The sequence below is a fragment of the Gavia stellata genome, chromosome 7, assembly GCF_030936135.1.
Source record: "Gavia stellata isolate bGavSte3 chromosome 7, bGavSte3.hap2, whole genome shotgun sequence".
In the NCBI taxonomy this organism is placed as follows: Eukaryota; Metazoa; Chordata; class Aves; order Gaviiformes; family Gaviidae; genus Gavia; species Gavia stellata.
The window spans coordinates 35,983,257-36,006,490 of record NC_082600.1 but is presented as its reverse complement, the minus strand read 5'-3'; the positions used below and the strand labels follow the sequence as shown (position 1 = coordinate 36,006,490).

General features: G+C 40.7%; 1 protein-coding gene across 1 annotated transcript in view; it reads right to left on the bottom strand.

The window, feature by feature from the left end:
• SCG5 (secretogranin V) overlaps positions 1–22,718 on the bottom strand; it is a 28,297-nt gene extending 5,579 nt beyond the window's left edge. Inside the window, exons 1-4 of the mRNA XM_059819239.1 lie at positions 22,694–22,718; positions 21,263–21,495; positions 7,465–7,614; positions 4,396–4,508 (exon numbers count right to left, since the gene is read on the bottom strand). Of these exons, the coding sequence (XP_059675222.1) occupies positions 4,396–4,508; positions 7,465–7,614; positions 21,263–21,476 (477 nt within the window). The 5' untranslated portion in view covers positions 21,477–21,495; positions 22,694–22,718. The remainder of the gene's footprint in view (positions 1–4,395; positions 4,509–7,464; positions 7,615–21,262; positions 21,496–22,693) is intronic.
• Between the last annotated feature and the right edge of the window lie 516 nt (positions 22,719–23,234).

The following is a 23,234-nucleotide window of genomic DNA, read 5'->3' as shown; positions in this document are numbered from 1 at the left end:
TTGTCTGTTTTGTACTTCTCATGTTCATTAAACCCCAAATTCACAAGGCCTATCTCTTGCCCAACCTCAGTTATTTTGTCTGAGCTGTGCCAAAAGGGAAGAGAGATGAAGCTGGCCAAGGAAGACATTCTTGGCTAGTCATTTGTGCAAACTCACTTTGGGAAAACTTAAATTTAACATTTTAAAGAAACCCATGGATGCGTAAATTATTCTCTTCAGAAAACAAAGCACCGCCGAAGCCTCTCTTTGTAAATTATTTGACCTTATACTTTTCATGAGAGGAAAAATAGCGTTTCTGACATAAAAAGAACTTCATGACTACTGGAGCTAACATATTCTGTCACTCAGGAAAATTCCTTGCAATTGAACTGTTCCTGCTCAGGAAGATCGTATTTTGTTTAGTCTGTTTGCGAATATTTTAAGACTGTAACTACTACTTAAGCATTACGTGGAATGCAAAGCAAATGAGGTTATGGAGCGTAAGCTAAGAGTGTGCTTGTACGGTAAAAGCAATCCTGAAAATATGTTCCACTGCGTAAGCACCTGAGCTCATCAGCCACCAAAATTTGCCCATGAAGTGCTCACCATTCTCATCTCTTACCTAGGACTTGTTAGGAACGAAGCCACAGAGTTTCTCCAGTTAAAGATACACCTCATCTGGAGATGTGCTGCGCCTGAATTGCTACTTTCCCCTCACTCCTGGAGCTTCCTTTGCACCCTCCCAGCTACTTGGATTAAGGTAGTACAGATTGGGATTTGGGTGGAAAAAAACCTCAGAAGTTAAAATGCTTACAACCAACTAACTAATGCCAGAAAGATCTACCCTTAGATCTTTCTGACTTCACTGAAATTTAAGTCAGTAAAAATCAGCAGCTCTGTAATCTGGACCCACACAACTGTTAAGCAAAACCAAAAAGGAAAATTGCATTAGCAAGGTTGCACCCTTTCGGGAGGGCTTTTTTTTCAGTCAAATTACAGTCTTATCAGAAGTATCAAGCATGACAATTTCTGTTACACCAAACATACTACACTGACTTAAACAATCTGTTTTTACTGCCTGAAATTGAAGAGGGGTACCAGACCTATCATAACCCATCCTAATAATGACCATTGCCATCCAGGTATTTTAAAATGTCAGTTGGCAAAGAATGATGCACTTAACGTTGCTCACTATAACTGAAGTTGGAATAAAGTGAAATTTATGAGTGACTAGCTTCAGGATTTCATTAAAATTAGGAAGCCAGAGATGGCAACTTCTTTAACAAGAAGTCAAATATTTTTATCCCTGCTTCCCATTTGCCTTTCTTTGCACTGTCTTGGATCCCTACACTGTAGCTGATAAGCAAAACTGGTGTTATTTCTACCCTGAGAGTGAAATACTATCCACTGCTTCAGTAAAAAGAAGTGTTGCTGAAAAACATAGTTGCTTTCAGTTTTCCATTTGTACTGATACTGGTGTCAGAAAACACAGCTAAACTTCCCTCCTCTTTTTAACCCCTACACGTGGTAGTGGTTAACACTTTGGGTTTCCATAAATACACAACTTACACAGAAGTGGGTTTTAGATATGTATTGTAAATTGTGTATTGTAAGCTATCTTCATGCAAGTCTTTCTGGATGCCAACACCACTTCTTCAGACCATCTAAAGAGTCAAGTTGCAAGATGCAGAAAAGGCAGTCTCTAATGGAAAGTACCTGTCTCCTGCAAGGAAAAGTCTGAACTGAGGGGGAAAAAACCTCGAAACCTCTGTGGCCAGAAATCACAGAAACTATAGTTGCACACTAGGGCAGAAACCTCCAAAAGTCCCTCATCCTACTATTCCCACTGTCCCCTCCACATTTTCCACATATAAGGAGATGAAAGAGTGTACTCAGGGCTGGGGAGGAGAGTATAAGCTATGTATCTTCCCCTATAAACAGAGCCTGTTCCCAAGACTTCCCACATGTCAGCATACTGATATATGGAGAGTTCTCCCAAAGACAGGAAAATTATTCTTCTTTCTTCCCTCTCCTAACCCAGTATACATTTATCATTTATATATTTGTATCTTCATATGTATTAGCAGTACGTACACATAATATTTAGCATCAACACAGAATCATATACACTTTGCTGTATGAGACAGCTTCTAGACTTGTTTTACCCTTGTAAAATGTGTCTGCTATTCACAGGGTACTGCAGAGGTCCCACAGCTTTGCAAGCATGAGAGTCTGTCACCAAAACAAACCAACCAACCTGTCTCTTTCCCATTATTCATGAACAAGCAGGTCTTTTCTTTCTGACCTGCTAATGTAATTTGGGTTTTACTGTGGTTAGGCTAAGGAATGCATGCTGGCTCCTTGAAAGGACAAGTCAGTGGGAACTGTAACACTGCCTCAACCGCTCTGTGGCAGGAAAAGGCAGGGGAGAAGCTCCCCCGAGAGCTGCGAGCACACGCCAGCTCCTGAGGGTCCAGGAGACACACTGACTCCGAGGGCTTCAGACGGTGGTGACAGCCCAGCGCCTTCACAGCACGCAGGAGTTCGTGGAAATGCAGCCTGTAAATACACAGCCGTTACAGCCCCTGAGGCGTTTGGTCCTAGGCTCTTCCACGGAGAAGCAGGAATGGGCTGCTGGCAGGCAAAGGGGATTTTGGTGGCTGGGGGCAGTGGGAGGATGAGGATGCCACCAGCGACCCGCTGGGCAGCCCACAGTTGGCTGTGTCGGTCATTTACGACTTAATCCAGATGACAGTAAGTGACCTAAAAGATCTGATCTACTTTATCTCTCCTTTATAAAAAGTCTCCAACAGCTAATTTTTAGAGTGCTGTTCTGCTCTTATTTTTCCAGAGAGATAAAAATAACAAAACCAGCCATAAAACCAGATACTGTTGTATTTTATCTTTTTAATGTGTAGCAATACACAACGAGGAGGCAATCGGGGCAATTCTCTGGGATCTCAGCAGAACATTTGCTCATGCACATTACCAGCTGTTTCATCTCTAATTAAAAAGATCTGGAGTTGGCCACGCTGCAGCTAGATATGATTACTGTTTAGTACCTAGAGTCTGTTTTAATCCATGCGTGAGCAGTTTTTTCCCCTGAATTAGTAGTGATGGATGTAGAAACGCAAAAAGGCCAGTATTCACTAATGATTACCTACCATTTGATGAGTATATATGTTGCTGATGACAACGCAGTATGTACGCTTGATTCTGAAACATTGCTATAGGCCAAAGATTTACAGAAGTGCTTTGTAGTCTTCAAATGGTATTATGAAAGTAAATTACACATGAATAATAAGAAAACTAACAGCATTATCTGGCATAAATAAGAAAGTTCACCATCTGGTGTTTTTAGAATGAAAACCTTTGATGGTAATTACTTAGAATGCAACAAGAGTTTCCAAAATTCAGATTTTTGGCATGACTCTCTCTAGAAATTTAGCACTCACATAAGTAATTAAGACTATAAATCTTAGACTGGTTTGATTATGAATGATGAATCATTGTCTCACAATTACAGCAGGAGAAGAGGCTGCCAAACATGTCCATTTATCGATATATGCTTACAGAGCCCTGGTTTAGGGCAACCTTAAGTGTTATAACAACGTAAAATGAGATTTCATGATTTGCTCTAGAAGCATAAATTACGATCCTTGTTATTGTTTTCCTGGCGCCTGAAGATGGATTTGGGATTGGACATTTAACTGATGTAATCTAAGATTAAGCAGCAGAGCTCTCTTTGGAGCCTCTAGCCTGCAGAAGTAGTCTAGCTGGAGTTATTAAAGTCCTTGTACGCTCAGAGCAAGATTTTTGTCCTTAGTGTAGCTCACTGTATTTATTATATGCAATATGTAAAATAGGTTTTGAATATAATATAGTGCACAACCTGAATAGAGGAAGAAGCATCATCAAGTTCTCAAAAATCCTTAAGCCAGAGAGAATTCCGTAGAGCACGTTGTCTGGACCTAGATTTTTTTTAAGGTATTTAGGCACTGCTGCACTCCATTTATTTTTTTTTCTAGCATCTAAGTAGCTGAACAGTGAGTAGTCACTGAACCTGTATAATCTTTCAAATTAGGACCCTGTTATGTTTTGAAGTTTTGTGCTAAAATCTGCACTAATTTTGGTTACAGGTTCACTGTAGTTTGAAATGTGGTTTGCTGCACTTATCAAGCACATACATCGTTGTCATGCTTTTGGACAGGATTTCTACTTTCTATTTCTGTGGGCTTTTCATCAATCACAGGCATTATTTCTATTTTTTTAAGGGCAAGTTCACCTTTTTGAGAAGTTTCACTTAGGGTGATAATTTTTCCAGCAATAAGCAGAGTATTCTCCTTGTTGTTTCATAGTATCCCACACAGCAGACAATACCCAGTTAATAAAAATAAGCAAGAAGCATGTACTCACCCACTTGCCCATGTTGGGATAGTCATGCTCTGGATCAAAAAGGTGTTGGTGCAGCTGGTATTCCCTGCTGAACTCTGCGGTGTCTGGGGTGTTTTCTAGACACCCGTCATCAACTGCAAAAGTATGTCAGAAAGCACTGAGTGCTCAGTAGCTTGGAAACACATAATATGTCCCACATTAATCAGCAAACTTATTAAATGCAATTATGCAATTTTAAAAAAAAATTAAAGAACTGGATGACTGAAAAATAGCAGGTATTTTTTCTTTTGAAAGGAATTTGTCATGATATATTTAAATTTTTTTAAAAAGCCCCACAATTTAATGAAACTTCAAAACTAAACACATTTATTTTCCAAGCTCCCCCCCTCCTTTTTGTTTTTCTTTTAAATTAGTGATTGAGCTTGATTTTACATAGAATTGCATGTTATTCTGATTCAGAAGGGATCGTATTTTCATTTTTAAATGCCCACAGGAACTTGTAGGAATTGTTTAGGCAATACTTTTGAAGCTCATGGTGAAACAATGCTGTGAGCAAAGAGAGAATTTCCTTCACTTAGTAACTCTCCATGGAACTCCATTTCTGGTTTCCTACTTTGTTCAAAATGGCTGAAAATAATTTACGCATCATAAGATCTCATAAAAATGCAATGTGGCAGAAGTTTTATGCTGAAGACTTTTCTGCAGATCGGTGACTTATCTGATGGGTCCAGAAACTTCCTTTAATCACAAGGGATGGTTTTGCAGACAGTGTCACATCAAGAATAATACCCTTTTAAAAATCAGTTTATGGACTTTTTACCAAAATAAGTAATCTTTAGATTAAACAAAGATTCGTTAACTTGAGGCCAGAGTAGCTCCTTGGATAGAGTCTGCTCCTGGAGCTCCCTCTGCTTTGTCAGCTTGTCAGAGGAGCTTCCAAGTTCCTCTCGGACATACCCATGGAGATCCTATCACCCAAGGCATGATGCTGCGCATCCAAGCAGCTACATCTGCCAGAACACAGACACACCAGAGGACACACCTGTGGACCTCCCCTTCTGTCCGTGTGTGATCATCATGTAAAAAGATTTGCAGATGGATTATCTTTTTCCCTTAGATGTGGGAAACAGTAAAGACTTGACTTAAAAATTAGTTGATTCAATGACCTGAGGAGGTTATTGTAAGTCCAACAGATCTTGCATTCTCTCTTTTTTTCCTTCGAATGGGGAAAAAAAATAAAGTTGCCAATAGGAAACAGGGGAAAACTAACCATACTGGCTAAGTAACTCAGAAACCATTAAAGTTAACTACAAGCACTTAAAAATTATTTCAGTCTCAGCAGGGACAGGGTCATCTCAAAAAGAGAAGCAGGTGACAACAGAAATGTGGTAGACCTTCTCAGAGCATCGGTGTCTTTTGGTAGAAAACACAAAGGGCAGCTGGACATATGTGTGCCCTCTGTGACTGCTAATCCAAAAGTCTTCAACCTCAAGTGCTTCGGGTTTATGTATTCCCGCTGTGGAATGTGCATATGTAGACAGTGACTGGAAAAATTGTTTTCCATTAAGCAAATCCACAGACCTGATTGAGGAAGGCCTCCAGTAATTTGTATGCATAATACAGTCACCACTTGAATTTCCATTTAAGGCTCTGAAAAACATTTTACTCTAATCCTAGTAGATACTATCTTCACTCACAGCGTATCTACAACAGAGCCATTTATCTGAGCAGGCAGCACTTCCCTAAGAATTCCCCCTGTGTTCAGATCTGACTGTATTAGCTTAGCTAATAACTTTTATTTCACCTAAGAAAGAAAAATTGAAGGGATTTTCAAAGGTATTTCTCTGGATGCCAGGTTTTTAATTTCTTTATCTAATCACTAACAGAAGTCTAATGAGCAAGCACAGAAGACAGAAAGTCTGTGTGTGAGAAAACCTAAACCCATCATTTGAAACCTGTCAGACAACAGCTATATTGAATAAAATGAAAGATTAGATATTATTTCAGAAGAGATGCAGACATCATCGCCAAATGGGCTGTAACAGAAAACAGTAGGTGAGGACTATTTGAAATGTTGTCATATTTTTGAATAAAATGTAAAATCACAGTTTGCAAAACTTTTCATGACAAATATTTCTTTTTTGATCAATTCTAACCTAGTTAGAACATTTTTTTAATAAGAACACAGACAACTGTTTTGCATTATCCAAATAACGTAAAAGAAGACTAAACAGAAAAGATTTTGAAAGGATCTCTTAGCTCACAAATAAAAAATGAGAGAAAAATAGAATGCTCATTCCCAGTTCCAGGTCCCAAGGCAGCCAATGGGTGTTTTACTACTACTTTCAGTACTGGAAGTCATTCCTTGGCTCAAGTAACAGGAAAAAGATCAATTCCCTGAGGGTATGTCTGTATCATGCACATGCAGCGCTTCTTTAGAGATCCTTCAGCGCTAGCCGCCCGCATGGCTTGGTATATGCGCAGCTGCAAGCTGAGGGATGTACTGGGTGTCTCAGGTACAGTACCGCTCTGGCACTCCGAGGCTGCACTGCTCCTCTGCCAGAGCGAGCCTGCGTGCAACACATTGGGGTATGTCCACGTCGTTCTCCATTTCTTGGCACAGATGCACCCTCAGTGAGCTATAAAGCCACATGGATTGGAGCCAAGGTATCTTAAATATTGACTCACGGTCTGGGTTGGAGATCAGGGGAGACAGTTTCATTCCTCTTGGCACAATGAAAGTCTCTAAAATATGGGTAAATCTCATCTGTACAGAATGATAACTTTTTTCAGGGGCCAGCCTAAAAATGAACTCCCTCAGGAACAGCACACCATCATAAATCTCACTATCTTCTACTCTGAGGTCAAGATGATTTCGTCCACCTGACCTTCTCCAGCAGTCATATAGCAATACAGAAGGTGCACACATTAAAAAAAAACCTCATCTAAAACACCTGATTGCTCAACAGTTCTGCTCCTGGGGTAGAGAATGAAAGAAAACACTCATTACCGATCAAGTGTCGTACTGCCTAGTACAGCGCTGAAAGATGTACAGTGAAGACAGAGGTGCGAAGGCTACAGCAGAATTACCTGTTTTTCCAATAGGGCAGGGATTTGGAGGGTCAGGATATCCTTGATCTTCACTGAAATCCTTTGGTACGTTATCTCCTGTCAGCTCAGCCACGATGTTTGGGATATTGCCATAAGGACCCAAGTGCTGGAGACCCTCATGTGCACCACCTAGCAAGGACGATTTACACACACTGTCTTTGTACAAGATTACAAGTGTAAGTGCTTTAGTTGCTTCAAGTAATCCAGACTTAGATTTAAAATATATATAATTGTTATAGAGACAGATCCAAGTTTAGATTTCAAACGTCTCTTTTAGAAACACAACCCCGTGACCTAAATCGGATAACTTAGGTAATGAAAAATGAAACTAGGAAACAAAATCAGCCACTTATTATTAATCTTAGGCTTGATTTTTCCTTAACTATGTAAGTTATAGGTAAGAAAATGCAAAGAAAAAGAAACAGGAGACAGTAATGGAACTTAATATATTTACTGCACAATCATCTCCAGTCACTGATACTGTTGCTGATCATTGTAGCAACTAATAATTGAAGAAGATATGTCAAGACAGCATCATGGCAAGAAGACAAAGTTAATGACACTAGAAAGAAATATACTATTTGCACAGCCTAGAAATACATTAATAAATTAAGTCCTGTGAGGAGATCCAAGATGATATAGCAAATTTGGTTGTGTACAGCTAGGAAAATTATTTTTAAATCAAACCATTTCTTAAATGCAAATTTGAGTTTCCTGTAGTAATGGTGAAAAGTGATTGAGAGTCCAGACTGTTTATAGGAGTTCTTGTGCATGTACAGCTACACAGTAGTCATTACAGTACGAAACATCACATTCAGTGACTTTTACACCTTTACTTAATAGATCAGTTCTAGAGGCAGGCTTTTATATTTGCCCTGCAGGACTCGGAGCACCATCACTGCAGGGTTACAACAGCAGTGTGCAGCAGGTTTTATAATTCAGTGGCGGAGGACATGATGATGATGGGCTTCCTGTTCTTGGGCAAACGCACACAGAAATGGTGTGCTACAGCCTTCTTCCCCACATCTCAGCTTGCGTGCCTTGCCTTTGACAAGTAGGGTCTTCCACCAAAGGTTTGGGAACCAAGCTCAAGCCACTCTCTCTATGTGCCTCTCTACAAATATTTATCTGCTCCAGATCTTTTCTGCACACATTACTGGCCAAATGCATCTACAGGCTAAAACCCAGCTGCTTGCAGAGTTTTCTAAATACTACCGTACAGTGTTGTTCTTTTGAATTTCAGACAAATAAAAACTTTTGTTTCAAGCATGCTCTTTTTCCCTGCCGTAAGACAGCCACCACACACACTGCAGCAACAGCTGTAGTAGTTATTGAGTACTGAGATGATTGTGCGACAGCAGAGCAACATTTTTTTAAAACCCTATATCATGAGGGATAGCAACATAGAGCCAACATATAAATCCCACAAATAATGAATGAGAGGAAAAGGAATTTGAATGATTGGAAAGTGCAAGTTAAAGAGTGAACACAGACACAACTGTTTGGGTAAACAGCACGATCACCATATTATCACCAAATAGTCTTATTTTCAATTTCTGTAATTTTTCATAGATCCAAAAGATTGGAATTAAGCTTCTGAACATGAAAGCTGCTCCAGAAGAATCATTCAAGTACTCCTGTCCCAACTTACAAATAAATATACCAACCTAAATAATCTTTTATACAGCTAGGCATTGTAAACTAACATAATCACTTTCAAAAATTGCTAACGTAAGGCAGTCTTGACAAATTTTGTATTCATTTCTACATTTAGAAGTGGTAGTTGAATCAAATTGTCTATATTTTGCAAATAATAAGTTGGAAGCTGGCATTATAGTAGCAGAAGCAAGTTGGTCTATGAGCAGATACATTTCAATTTCATTTGCATGATGGACCAAAATCTCATCAACATGCTAATTTTTGCCCTCAGGTACAAGTTTCTTATTCTGTAATGCAATGTGGAAGGAAAGTTTTACAGATATGTAACAAAAATAAAAGCAGCCCTATAAAAAATTTGCATCTGTACTATATGCAGTTTTCCCTTGTAGCTGACCACGAGACCTGGTACTAAAACCGGAATAGCGTTATACACACTATGAACTTCATTATACATTTACAATCCATAGTCAACACAAAGATGATGCTTGGAAGAACTGCACAGATTCATAATAATGCTATGCTGATGAGGTTAAAAAATGTATAACCTACATTTAATCTAATGTAATTTAATCTAACATCTAATGTATAGCATAAAGTATTTGTTTTGTACTGAGCTCCTTCACATGAAGATTGATTGCATATATGTACTTAAAAGCATCAGGTTATGATTCTGCTGTAAACTACAGAACCACATAATCAATACGTGTTTGAACATCCTGTATACAATGTGGTTCACTATGGGACAATCCATCAGATAGAAGCATATCTACGCTTGTATGTGGTGCAGACCTCTTGGCACCAAAGCTCCATCCATAAAGAAAACAGAGGTACTTAGCAGGCTCCAGTGTGCTATATATACATGTAAGTTTAAACTGACTGCCAAAAATTCCCTTGACTGAGTACAAACCAATCTTTTTATATTAATATAAAGGATTGTTTCCTTTAGGTATAAATCTCCAGGACCGTTTAAGGGTTTTTCCTTCCTTTCCAAAAGAGCTGGAGACAATAGCACCTGCTCCAATGCCATAATTTAACACACTTGAGTGATTTAATAGCATTAGCAAAGCTCATTCCTTATAAACTCTGATAAATAGTGCACTCAGTAAAGACTGCAATAATAAAAATGAAATGCTATGAATATATCAAATGGGGTATTATGTACAGTAATTCACAAGCTGCATTAGTTTTGGTATTGTAATGTTACTGATTTGAAGAAACATATTAGGATTAAACACACTGCAGGTACCAAGTCAAAATATTGTGATACAAACATACACAGTCAACTACAAAAATAGCACAAGATGGGTCTCTTGAACCTTGAGGTAGAGACTGAAAGAAAAAGACAAGACTACCAAATATCTAGGAATTTTTCATGATTCCCTATCCAAGGGAAGCATGAGAGACACCGTTGTTAAATTATTTGAAACCAGACTAGCAAAAATCCAGAAGAATAGTACAGAGAACACCCTTTTACTGAGAAAGGATGGGCTAGATAAATCTATGTTTTTCCCAAGGGTTAAGGTTAGAGTTCCCTTACTTCTTGTATGAACTGGTTTTTGTGTGCCACATAACTAGCAAAGAAAAACCCCTCCAAAACAATCAGCTCCCTTTCATGTGCAGGATTTCTGTGTGAGCATGGAGTTGTTTTACATCCCTACAGGATAAACTAGAAGTTTAGCTGTTTTGGACTGAGGTCAGTATTATCATAAGGAAGCTCTGAATTTCATTTAAAATATATGCATGTATGTAACCATCTTCTGGCACTGGTCTTGAACTGTTACAGGGTGGAAAACAAAAATGGAATAGTGCCTCTCCCCTTCCCTATAATTCTGGAAAAGTCTTTAATCATCTCACCAACTGCTGGTATCATCTCAATTAGAGATACTTGGAATGACGGAAAATTTAAAGTGCACACATTTTAGCTCATTTCTGTGTAGGAGCAATACTGTCTCTATTGAGTGGCAGGACAACACAACCACTCTGCTCTTGGAGACAAGAAAAGAAAAAAAAAAGGAAAAGAAAACACAATAGAGCAACTAGTTTCCTGCCAGTATTGAATATTCCCCTCATCAAACACATCCAATGGAAATGCTGTTAGTCCACTGAAGTTGTAGTTGCTGCTACCCAGCTATTGGTAGCGTAAAGCACAACTGAAACACATCTGCTCTCAGAAGCAATCCTCCACATCAAATACAAACAGGCAACGCTGCCCCCCCAAGAAGAGTCATTTTAAGAAAGTCAGTGAGAATGGATTTTCAAAAGTGTAAGATGATTGCAGAACACTGAAAGACAAATAATGGGACAAATTTGCCTTTCGGTCTGATTGGAACAGTTTCCCACGTCATGGTGTAGACAGGGTTACCCCACTTTCAAATTCAGAAAAGAGGTGGTTTGGCCAATCTTAGCAAGGAGATACAAAATAGAATGGATCACGAGTATCTGTTGTGAGTAAATAAGCCCCAGATCCCAAATTAAAGCCCTTTACTTAGAGAGTCATGCTAGATGCCTTAGTTTTCATATTTTTGCTCTTAAACATCATGAAGCAGATTCTTAAAGTGCCCAAACGCTTCCCAGATGCACAGAGGAATACTCCCCCTGAGTAAGAATTACACTTCTTATGATCTTGAGCCGTACAAACGCCAAGCAAGTATAATCTACAAGGGAAGCCTGGTATACCTTATCCCATTTGTGTAAGATTCCTGAGGGAGTAAAGATATTAATCAGAGATGCAATACCATCTTTGCTACTTGGCAAAATCTTTTGTTAATATAGACTATTAGTTCTTATCCCTGGGAAAAATCTTCAAAATTATTTCCAGTGTGTCCTCTCTGATACAGACATAGCTCTTTTTCCTTTCACCGTGACAGCTTTCCTGCACTTCCGTCCCCAGTCATCTTGCCGTACCTACCTTTGCTGTGTCGTTGTCACATTCAAAAGTGATGTCTCATCCCTAATCAAAGGCAAGTTTGGCAGAATGCTTTCTGGTGCTTTTGTATCCTAAAACGGGATACCATCCACTAACTTCCTTTTTCCTTTCCTTTATTATCTGCAAGAGTCCCCATGATGTAATCTGATTAATTCAAACTGTCAAAAAATCCTGAATGCAAAAAATGCATTTTCATTTTCTTTACCCTTTCTAACATCACTGAAAGCTTTACAGTCCCAACCCCATTTTCTCTGTGAGTCTTCAGCTAGCTTCATCCTAGACAGTGCTATTCTGGTTGCTGAGATTGACTAAGATCAGGAAACGAGAGGCACTGAAAAAATGACAAATTATCACATTTTCTCTATTCCACAGAAGCTCCTAAATAAGAGAATAGGGAAGGAAAAAGAACACAGGAGAACCAAGAACGGAAAAATGCAAACCTAGCCAACTTCCGTAATGATTCGAGAGCATGCCTCGGGAAACCCAAGAAAACTACAGCTATACATACTCAAGCATCCCAGATTCCACAGTCAGCTTGTCTTCTCCTTAACACACAAAATTTCTTAAAACTATAAACATTAATTTTTGTTTTCTCTGCAGAGGGACAAATTCCTTTCAATGTGTTTTCTAAAGCCTTAAGCACACACATCACACAATTACTGACCTTGCTTTCAGTGAATAATTCTATTTTATACCATATTTTAATTACAAACAGTACAAATATTTAAGATATGAAATGCTTTTATTATGAAACGGTTAGGACCAAAGTAACGCCCATGCCTTTCTCACAATAAATTTATAACAGTAGCTTATATGCCATTATTACTCCAATTGCGCACACAACAAAAAAAATCCAGCAGCTCACTTGCTGACAGAGTGCAGAAGCAATCTCTTACACCTCCCTTGGTTGAACAGTCCTCTAATGGACTATATTAATTTGTTTGAGCAGAAAGCTTTCACACTTCACCGTGTGGGTAAGCTTGCCCTTTTTACAAACACAGTGCAATCTGCAGTATGCAGCGATAGGTCGCCTCTGCCGCACCGACTTCCAGCTACCATGCATCAGCAGAGTCAGGGGAAAGCATGTCCAGCAAACAACACACACCTGTAGCTGCCATAACATCACCTTGCTAATGACCACGTGCGCAGCGCATGGCTCTATGAAACAGGGCAACAAAAGGAAGCCAGTGACCGACTTCATCCCATGAGGGATGGGACACTCTTTCAATCCTATAAATGTAAATGTGCCAACGCAAGACTGGAGCACTTCATTCACTGGCATTGACACCAGCTGCATGAGAAGCCCAGATGTTCCATCAATGTCAAGACACTCATAGAAAAATACTCCTTTCGCTCCTGTAATGTGAAGTGTGGAGGCACCAGAATTGTCCAGAACGGGACCATGTTTTCTGTCTACTGCTCCACTGAACTTCACAAAGTTTTCCTGTTCATTTCGCCATTCATATTAATTCAATTCCATTTTCCACGCAAATGGCTCAGTGTCCCAGCTGGTTCTTCAACAGAAGTGTTTAAAAGCTTCACATGCCTGTCTGCAGCTGCCACCAGGGTAGATTTTCTAACCCCCAAACGACTCCATCGTGAACAATACCAGTGTGGGGCTACAAGGCTCCCAAGTCTCTGCTTTGATGAGCCGGTATAACCTCACAACTCCAAAAGCAGAGGCCTTCCTCTTCAAAACTTCTGCCAACATGGCCCAAGTCAAGATGAGGTTTCTTTTGTGCTTGAATAAAAGCATCAGCACACAATGAAGACGCAAGAGAGTGGTGAGATGAAGAGCCCTGCCAGGTAAGACCAGGCCCAACGCTGCTCTTTGGTGCTGGAAGAGGGACTCGGGCCAGCTAACCTGATGTACTAAACCATCCCAAGGGGAAAAACCAGCTTTGTCCTCCCTCCTGTTCAGCAGCTGAGAACATTCCTCTTCTCATTCATCCCTGCAGCAGCTGTGAGGGCACTGCTGAAAGCACGCACGATGGGAAGCACAGAGAGAATAGCTCCGGAAACCTCTGAAGCGTTCCAGAGATCCTATCTCCTGCACAAGACACCATAATCAAGAAAAGCAAGAATCTCTTCTTTGTCTAGACTTCTAAAACATATTTTCATAGAAACACATAAATTAAAAAAGCTTTTCTTACTGCAAGTCAATTTAAAATTCAGATGGGAGCAGGGGAAATGCACATGATTTTGAGAACAATTACAAAAAGGTATGAACCCTAACTAATGTGCCTAAGGATTTATTTTATACATATGAAAAACAAGCAGGGAAAAAATCTTTGAAAACAAGAGCTCATCATAATTTGGCTGATCTTCACTGGCAGATTTTTAAATACTTATGGACCATATTCCATTGCTAGATAAAATTTTACAGTTTCATATTAAATTTCTATATGATATCTGCCAACACGAGAAAACAGAAGTACTACAAAGCATCAGACAATACAGAAGCTATATTCCCTCTCCTCCTCAGGTTTCTTACCCCTCTTATTGGATTATTTTCCTCTCATAACATGTACAAAAAAATAATTGTGGCTACAAATCCCATTCTAATTAATCAATTACCTTTAGGCCCGTGAGAATCTACTTAATTCTAAATCCCTACAGACCTGCCACCTTTCCTCCCTGAAAGAATCCCATCTCAAACTGCTTTCTCCTTTGGTAGCATCTTTTAAAGATGACTTTATGAATAGCAGCAGTAGTCTATACCACATAACAGTGGTTAGTAGTAGATTTTAAAAGCTGGAGTCACTTTTTATTCTTGGTTCCTCAGAAGAGGGATGTGACACCTGCACTCCCTCCTGCAGCCACGAGAAGAGGACTGCTATACGCACGTTGTTTCAAGAAGAGGTTCAAAGCCTCAAATCTAAATAGGTCCCTTAGTCAGACACACATGCAAATAACAAAGATCTAGAGAGACACAGGCATTAATACACTCTTCTTCTTGTGTTCCCCATTGAATGACTTCTCTGATGAGCACACTAGTTTCGAGAATTTTCCCTGCCTCTCCCCAGACACACCAAGGAGACAAGAGTAGTGCCTGCACACCTCCGACAGCACAGGGGCCTTGAGGAAGGGCAATTCCCAAAATTCAGAAGTGGCAGAGCCCACAGTGATAACTCTCCCAGCCTTCACTGTATCCTGCCCTTGTTCCTCAAGAGGAAACTTGTCAAACACATTGAGATAACACGATACGGTCTCCACATAGCAATACAAACACCGACTTAGCTTTCTTATTATTCACAGCTTGTCATGGCTTATAAATTCATATGGAAGCAAGGATATTATGGGCCAAATTTTCAAACACCTGTCTTTAATAAAGAACAAATAAAGTCATACCACCTCATTATTTTCCTGTTTGTGGAGTTACAGGTACAATCATTTTACATGCGATTTCTTCACAGAGCTGTGCCATTATCACTTACTCAGATAAAGAAAATCCACTGTAAACCACCACTGTCATTTGACAGTGTCATTTGGCACTGTCATTAGCTTCTAAATTCAGGAATTAGCATTCTAAATCGCCTCTCTTATGACATGCGCCACTGCCTGATACTCAAATTCTGGTTACGTTTGATGTTACAATTTGGGGAATAAAATACAAAGAAAATGATACGTATTTTTTATCCAGATCTATACAAATCCAGATGTCTACCATATTAATGTACAAAAAAGCTTTACCATTTTCATTTTATGTTACAAAATTGAGATGTCCATATTAAATTTTGAAATCATATTTCCCGGGCTATTTCAGTAATTTGCAAGAAAAAAACACCCCTGAAAGCAGAGACTAGTAGAGTGGTGTTGGGGTTTGATTTTGTTTGTTAAATATCAGGCCGATAACACAGCGTTTGATTAGTCATGTGTGCTTCAGCAAAAGCAGTCCCAATGTGAGTGTAACTTTATGTCTTAACTGCAGCAGGACCTTCTCTATAGAACAGATACAATAATCCAAATCCCAAATGATTGTGTGGTCTCTTTGCACTAAATCGGCAGCACAAAGCAGCCCCGAAGCGGCAGCCTTGGCTGCGGGAGGTCTGCCCCAGCCCGGTGGCACGCTGCCAGCCCAGGGACTCCCACACTGCTACCCCTGGATGCTGGCACAGAGGATGTACGCTAGAACAAAGAGGATGCAGCCATCCCATTGCCATGTTTGCTGACCCCCAGATATCATACTCCCGTGTGTCAATGTTTATTACTTCTAGTCACCCAAGGAAGTCCAAATATATTCGGGTGTAAGCATAGCACACACATTAGCCCAAAAGCAACCAAGTGCAGAAGTCGTTTCTGCACTGGTTTCACTGAGTCCATTCATAAGCAAAAGTTTTGGCAACTTTCTAGTAAGATTTCACTGTCCTTGTAGGTCTTGAGGGTATGCTACAGGCCAGACAGCAAGGTAATCCAGCACTGTCTCTGCTTTCTTATTAGGAAAATGTAAACAAAACAGACATTATTAACATACATGAGTAATCAGTGTAATTTTACAGACAGTAGATTTCATGCAAAGTTGCTATTTGTACAGAGTCTGTGCTGACAAGTCATTAACTACCAGTTGTTAGTAGAAATATTAGCATAATGTTCCAGACTCTTTTGAGCTTTATCATCTCAGTCAGGCAAACAGTAACTACCTTTTTCTAAAACAATAAACGGGTATTTATTTCCTTTCAAAATAATCAAATAAACCCCAGCCTTTTCTCAGTAGCTATAAGCAGTCTCTGCAGGAGAGTCAAAAGCCTCCCAAAGAGGCATCGTATTTTCTTACTCCTGCAAACGATCAGGATTTAAGAGACATCGTTTAATGTTGTCACTGAGGTTGACAGCATTACGCCTCTTTTGCAGATTGAAAACTTGAGACTCTCTAGGCTGTCATGCCAGCACCTTTATCAACCATTATCTCATTTGAAGTGTTTTTTAAACAACCAAATCAAACACAAACAAACAAGCCACCCAAGAGGCTTTCTGTTGTACAGAATTGTACAGGAGGCAATGAAAATGTAAGGAGATGATATTTGCAAAATGAAAATGGGACTTCACATTTCCCATTATGAAGTGCTGTAAACTGCCCGAGCCGAGCTACTGGTGCCCCCGTGTGTTTAAGTGAGATTTTACTGTTCTGCTATGCATGGTATAGTAGTCCTGAAACATGCACTACACACTTATTCCCTCCCCCCAAAAAAAAACCCCCAAACCAGACAAAACCCAACCCTTAAATATTGGCACAAACTTATAAGCATGCAAGGAAAGAAAAAAAACATGTGGTCTCTTACCTCATAAATTCCTTGCCGGGCAGAAAAAATAACTTTTATGGTTTTGAAATGCTGAAGGCATTTATTTATTTTTGTCCTCTATTAACATAGATACAGCCCCCTTCTTGTCTACAGAAAACTTGAATATAGCCCAGTGGTGCTTGTACAGTATTCTAGTGATAAACCTAAATAGTAACTACAGAAACACAGCTACTCATTAAACATTCCTATTTTGCTTTTCGATGTTTTTTCCCTCTTTTTACAGATACTGCTAAGTGACTCCAATACAGCTTTCTGAAAAGATAAATTAACAAGGAGAGCAAACATTATTAGAGAAATTAAAGCAGTTAATATTGTTTATTATTTTCAGGAATCAGGGGGTGTGCAGAAACAAAATCTATTAAGTGGTGAGCAAAAACCAGCTGCTCCTAAGATACCACCTCGGGTGTTAAAAACATCTTGGCTTGACACTCACCATGCAGGATCTGTTTGGCTTCTGGCGTGCTGACGTGCCACGCACCATCTGCCGGCTGCGGTACACTACAGGGAATCAGCTGGCAAATTCCCATTTTTGTGACATATTTATCCTGTGAACTGCTTCCACTCAGCTAACAGAGCCCTAGCAAAGGAGGAGAGCTTACGCTGCCTCCGCACCTCCCTGCGGGCTTGGGGCGGAGAAGCCATCCTCCCCATGCTGCTCATGCTGCCACCAGGAGAGAAAAGCCACCATACTCACAGTCCTCTGGACCTCCGAGCTCTCCTTGGACTACACACAGCTTGAACTTCACAGTAATTTCTTGGTAGATTAAACTCTATCAGGCATTTTCTAGACTCTACTCCTATTTTAGCAGCTTGACCTGAGGTAAAAGGTAAATTGGCAAATGCAAAGGGAAGGAAAAGACAAACAACCCCGTATATTTATAGATTTCAATGTAAGCAAAGGCAGTAACTTCTTTCAATTAAACAAGCTGTACTTTTTTTTCTATCCATCAACAAGAAAACTATCTGGTCACTTAGGAAAGAGAACACATGCTGCTAAATATATTTTCCAAAAAGCGTCCATCTTTTAGTTAGTCGTCTTTGGTACAGACCAAGTTTGTGACTTCACTTACTACAGCCAAGGCAGCCCTAAGCTTTTTTTTTGGGGGGGGGTGGGATGGCGGAGGCGAGAAAGACCATGTATAGTTCCTTGCAACACATCCACCCTCTGGTTTTTAGCATTTTAAAGTCAAAATATGATGATCAAACCTGGAAAAAATGTAGACAGCTGAGATGGAAAACGGGCATAATTAGGAAATCTGCTTATGAACTAACAGCAATAGTATTTTTGTTACATATAAAATTATTAAGATCTTATTCAGCTGGCAAAGGCTATTATAATAATCACTCAAATTTGCAAACATTTCATTATAATCAGGCTGCTAGTATAAACTTCTCTGTATTATGGCAGCCTAAATTTGTTTCCAAATTCCAAAGCCACAGAAATTAATTTTTCCTGACAGCACCTCGTTTGCAAGTGTACACATATAATGGGTGAAATCTTAGCCTTTTGAAAATCAGTGGTACTTCTGGAATCCTGGCTCGGCTGAAGCTGATGGCATCCGCAGCTATCAACACTGCTGCAGGTCTACACTGCTGGGGCAATTTCTGACAAAAATATTTTGTTAAGTAAACCAATTTTCTATAGGAACATATTAAGTTTATTAAGCTCTGATTGATAGAGTTTTTTTATGCTGAGATGCAGTATCTGGTCAACATGAGAAACAGATGCACTCCAGAACAGTCAGTGGGTTGATAATGAGGATGCTGGCATGGGATGAACCAGGTTTTAAACTGTCTACATTGGTCACTGCCACCTACAGTCTGAAAAATGGCTGGAAGTCAACACTCCTGGCAGCTCAGAATTTCTCATAAATAGTAAGAGTTTCATATCCAAGTCTACTCTCCACTACTTTCAGGCAAAAATTTCCAATTAAGACAGCGCCTCAGGAGACTAGTTAGCGAATTACCACTTTGCCATGATGGTATTTAGGATGAAAACCCTATTTCGCTGTGTCGTATTCCAATTATTGTTAAACCTCTTTCTTCCCTTCCCTAGTTTTCCCTTCTATTGTCTTGTTTGTTGGTTTGTTTTTTTTTTTTTTTTTTACACGCTAGCACACAGTATTATTAGCCGGTGATAACAGTGTAACTATGTTGTGGAAAGCCCATAGGTGAACCCTTTAGAATCTGAAACCTTGTACTGATGTACTCTAAAAACTCATGCAGTTATTTTTTCTGTAGCTCATATGGGTACCACTGGGAACATCAATCACAAGTCCTCTCTCAGTCCCCCTCAATACTCCTGTCAGCCAACACCTGTGCTACAGGCACAGGTTTTTTTTGCTTAAACGTTACATCCCATGACACTGTTTCTTGCGCTGCTCAGTTCCCTTCCTTGCACATTGCCCAAGAACCATCTGAGAGACACAAGCAAGCTGTAACAGCTCACCACCATCAGAAACATTCTTCCAGGAAGTCCTGCAGGTCTGTTTAGCAGAGCAGAGATTGGAGCTTCCTCCTCTGAAGAAATTCTGTTTCTACATCATGTGACGGAATTTCACAAAATATGTGCGTAAGATCCAGCCCCCCCCCCCCCCAAACCAACCAACCAACCAACCAAAGAAAACCCCAGTTCAGAAAGGTCACAGTATTTTTACTATACTGAGCACTACACTACACTTCATTGGCCCATAACAGGTCAATGCCTCAGGGGAGTCCTCGTTCAAATGCCTCCTGCCCTCGTTCTTTGCCAGAGGACAAGGTCCTTGCCTGAATCCAGTTCCTGTTCTGTTTTCTTCAGAAAATATTGGCTGACTGGAGCCGCTGGGAGGTCAGGGACATCAGTCCCCTGGCAATAACCGAGTAGTGGGCAGACTGTGGGGAAAATGGTAAAAAATGCAGTTTTTCAGGCAGATACCACATGTGGAAGCATCATGTATGGAAATCTCTTACAGAAGTAGACTGTTTTGAATAAATGTCTTACCATGCCATTTTAGCAGTTCTGTTTCCAAAGTAGACACCTAAGAGAAAGTCAAACCCATTGTGCAGGTTTTTCAAATTGATTTAATTCTGAGAGAAGGGTTGAGAGGTTTCTGCTCTGTTTTGATGTTTGCACATAAACTGTAACATTGGGAATTGCATACCTTCAACCTTTTGCTATTGTCCCAAAATAAAAGCTGGTTTATTACAATTCAAGTAGCAATACATTGCAACATTATCCTAATACCCTAAGATTTGAGCCAGATATTTCAGATGGTTTGCATAGCTGTAAAAGACTGATTCCAAGGAAAATTTACTCACACAGAGCGAGACCAAAAGTACTGGCCAAAAAAAGGAACCTGAGCCCAGAACATTCATGACAGCAACACAGTGTTGAGGTGTGCTCCAGCACTGATCCTGTCCCACGGAGGGCTGCACAGAGTTCTGCAGCATGTAGGAAGAACCACCTGTATAAGGTTTCTTCCTTTATCTTGCATAACGCTGCGAACATTTGATCTCTTCTGGTCTGCAAATGTTTCTAAAAATCCTTGAGATCTGGGCTCTATAGCTCACATTTGTTTCATGTGAAATATATATGTGATACGTTTATACGCACTATTGGGGAAGAATTTAGTAAACCCGTTGTTTTGAGGTACGAGAGACCAGACACTTCTAAGACAACATGACTTTTTCTACAAAGCCTCTACATTAAAAACAAACACTACTTCTTCTGCCAAAATCATTACATTAAGGAAGGTAAAAGATGGATGATGATTTTAAAACAAAGATCAGGCAACAACATGATGAAGTCCATGATTTTAAGCTCAGTATATTCTGCATCTATATGTAAACCAGTAATTATTACCAAAGGATACTAATAAATTCATCGTAACTCAAAGCAGAAATTAGCTACCTTCAATGCTCTGTGGACCAACCAGATTCATGGCCTGGTGCGCTGGATATTCTACCCGGGGTCTGGCAATGCCCAATTGCTCCATAACCCCATGGAGTAGCCTCTGAATATCTGCTTCAGACACCCTGTCAGGGGTCCTAGGGCTGTGGCTAAAAGCTGAAGCCAATCCAAATGCCAGCAGAAATACCATGCTACAAAGCAAGGCAGTTGTCATTCTGATAGCCACTTCTGTCCTATGAAAAAGAAAGGAATTTAATTACAAAGGATAGTGGGGAAAAAAGTCCAGTACGCATGCTGCAAATAACTTCTGATCTTACTACTGCACATCCCAGTTTACTACCACAGCTTCTGGAGGCAGTTGAAAACTGGGGTGGGGGGGAGCAGTGGGGGGAAGAGGGCGGATAAATTCTTCTCTTCTAAAAAAAAATATTAAGTAGCAAACTGCAGAAATCAATTTTCTGATTTGCATTTGCCCATAATATTCATTACCAGTCACTGCAAACAAAATGGATCCACTGTTTCATTTAATGAGAATATGTTCATTCCCCCCCCCCCCTTTATTATGCTATTTTATAAAGCTCTGGGCTAAAAGCAAAGAACTCTTCAGCCAGGAACTGCTTTTTCCAAGCTCAATTCTTGCATTGCCTGAAAAATGAATCACTAGAAAGTGCTGAACAACCTGGATTATATTTTCTTTGTACCTTAAGACAAGGTAAGGCTTCCTACTTCACATGCATCATCTTCCTCACCTGAAGCAGACAGGTTTCGTTTGTTTCCTTGAATCCCTTTCACTAAATGGCTGCACAGTGTAGTTTAACGAGGGAAAAAAACCCCAAAACCAACAAGCCCCACTTACTGTCCTCTTTGAAAGGCTGAATTTTAATCAGAACGCTCGTTTCTTAAAGCTCCTTTTCCCCTCACATCAGCGAATAATTAGAGTCCATCACTTCCCACCCTAGAATAAACAGACGGCCCTCAAGTCCCCCTTGTCTTCCTTAAAACACACACACAGCTGCCCGATTTCTCCATGCCAGGCGTTTAAAGAGGCTCCATCGCTCCACGCAAGGCACCTGAAAACGGCTTTGAGGCAAAAATGGCTGAAAAACCCAGTGCTGGCAGCTTTCCCCGCTACGCCTGTGCGCGGCTCCAGCGCCCCGCACCACCCACCTCCGCTCCGCCAGCTCTGCAGCAGGGAGCCGCGCCCGCGGCGAGACACCTTCGGCCCCGCAGCGGAAAGGCGGCCTGCGTGCCCCAACTCTCCCCCCGGGCCTGCAGAGGAGCAGGGCTGCCGCCCCGCTGCCTGCACCCCCGTGCCGCGCCCGTGGAAAGCGGGACCGTAACCCCCCTCCCACCCCCGGCCCCCAGGGCAGCTCAGCAGCGGCACGGAGCCCCCCGGGCCCCGCCGCCGGCCCCCGCGAGCGCCGCACTCACCTCCCGCTCCCGGCGCGGCTCTGCGGGTGCGGCGGCTCCGCGGCCGCGCATCCTCCGTGCGCAGCCACGGCCCCTCGCCCCCCTTCCCCGCAGCCGGGCCCCGCCGGGTTCCCATAGGTACCCGCCGCGACCGTTTGCTTGCTGCGTGGATTTGTCGAGTCAAGAAGATGACACAAAGCGTGGGGGGATAGTCAAGATCTCCCTTTTCAGCTAAACGCAATAGTCTAAAAATAAACTGAAGGTTGTCATCAACAACCTTAATGGTTACAGAACGATTAATGGTTACAGAAATAAGATACTACATATTCCTGGGATGGTGTCTGTCTTCCCGCCGTGATTTCTCTCCCCAGAATAATAGGATCAACGGTTTACTTGCAGAATGACAGCATTAACTAACTGCAGGTTTACAAGGTGTCAACATGGCAACCATCTCTAAGCACTTGCAGGTAAACATCTCCAGGATAAGCAAATCTATACGCATCATCCATAGCAGAAGTTAACAAAAAGACAGCTATGAAACTATCTTTCTAAATGAAGTCTA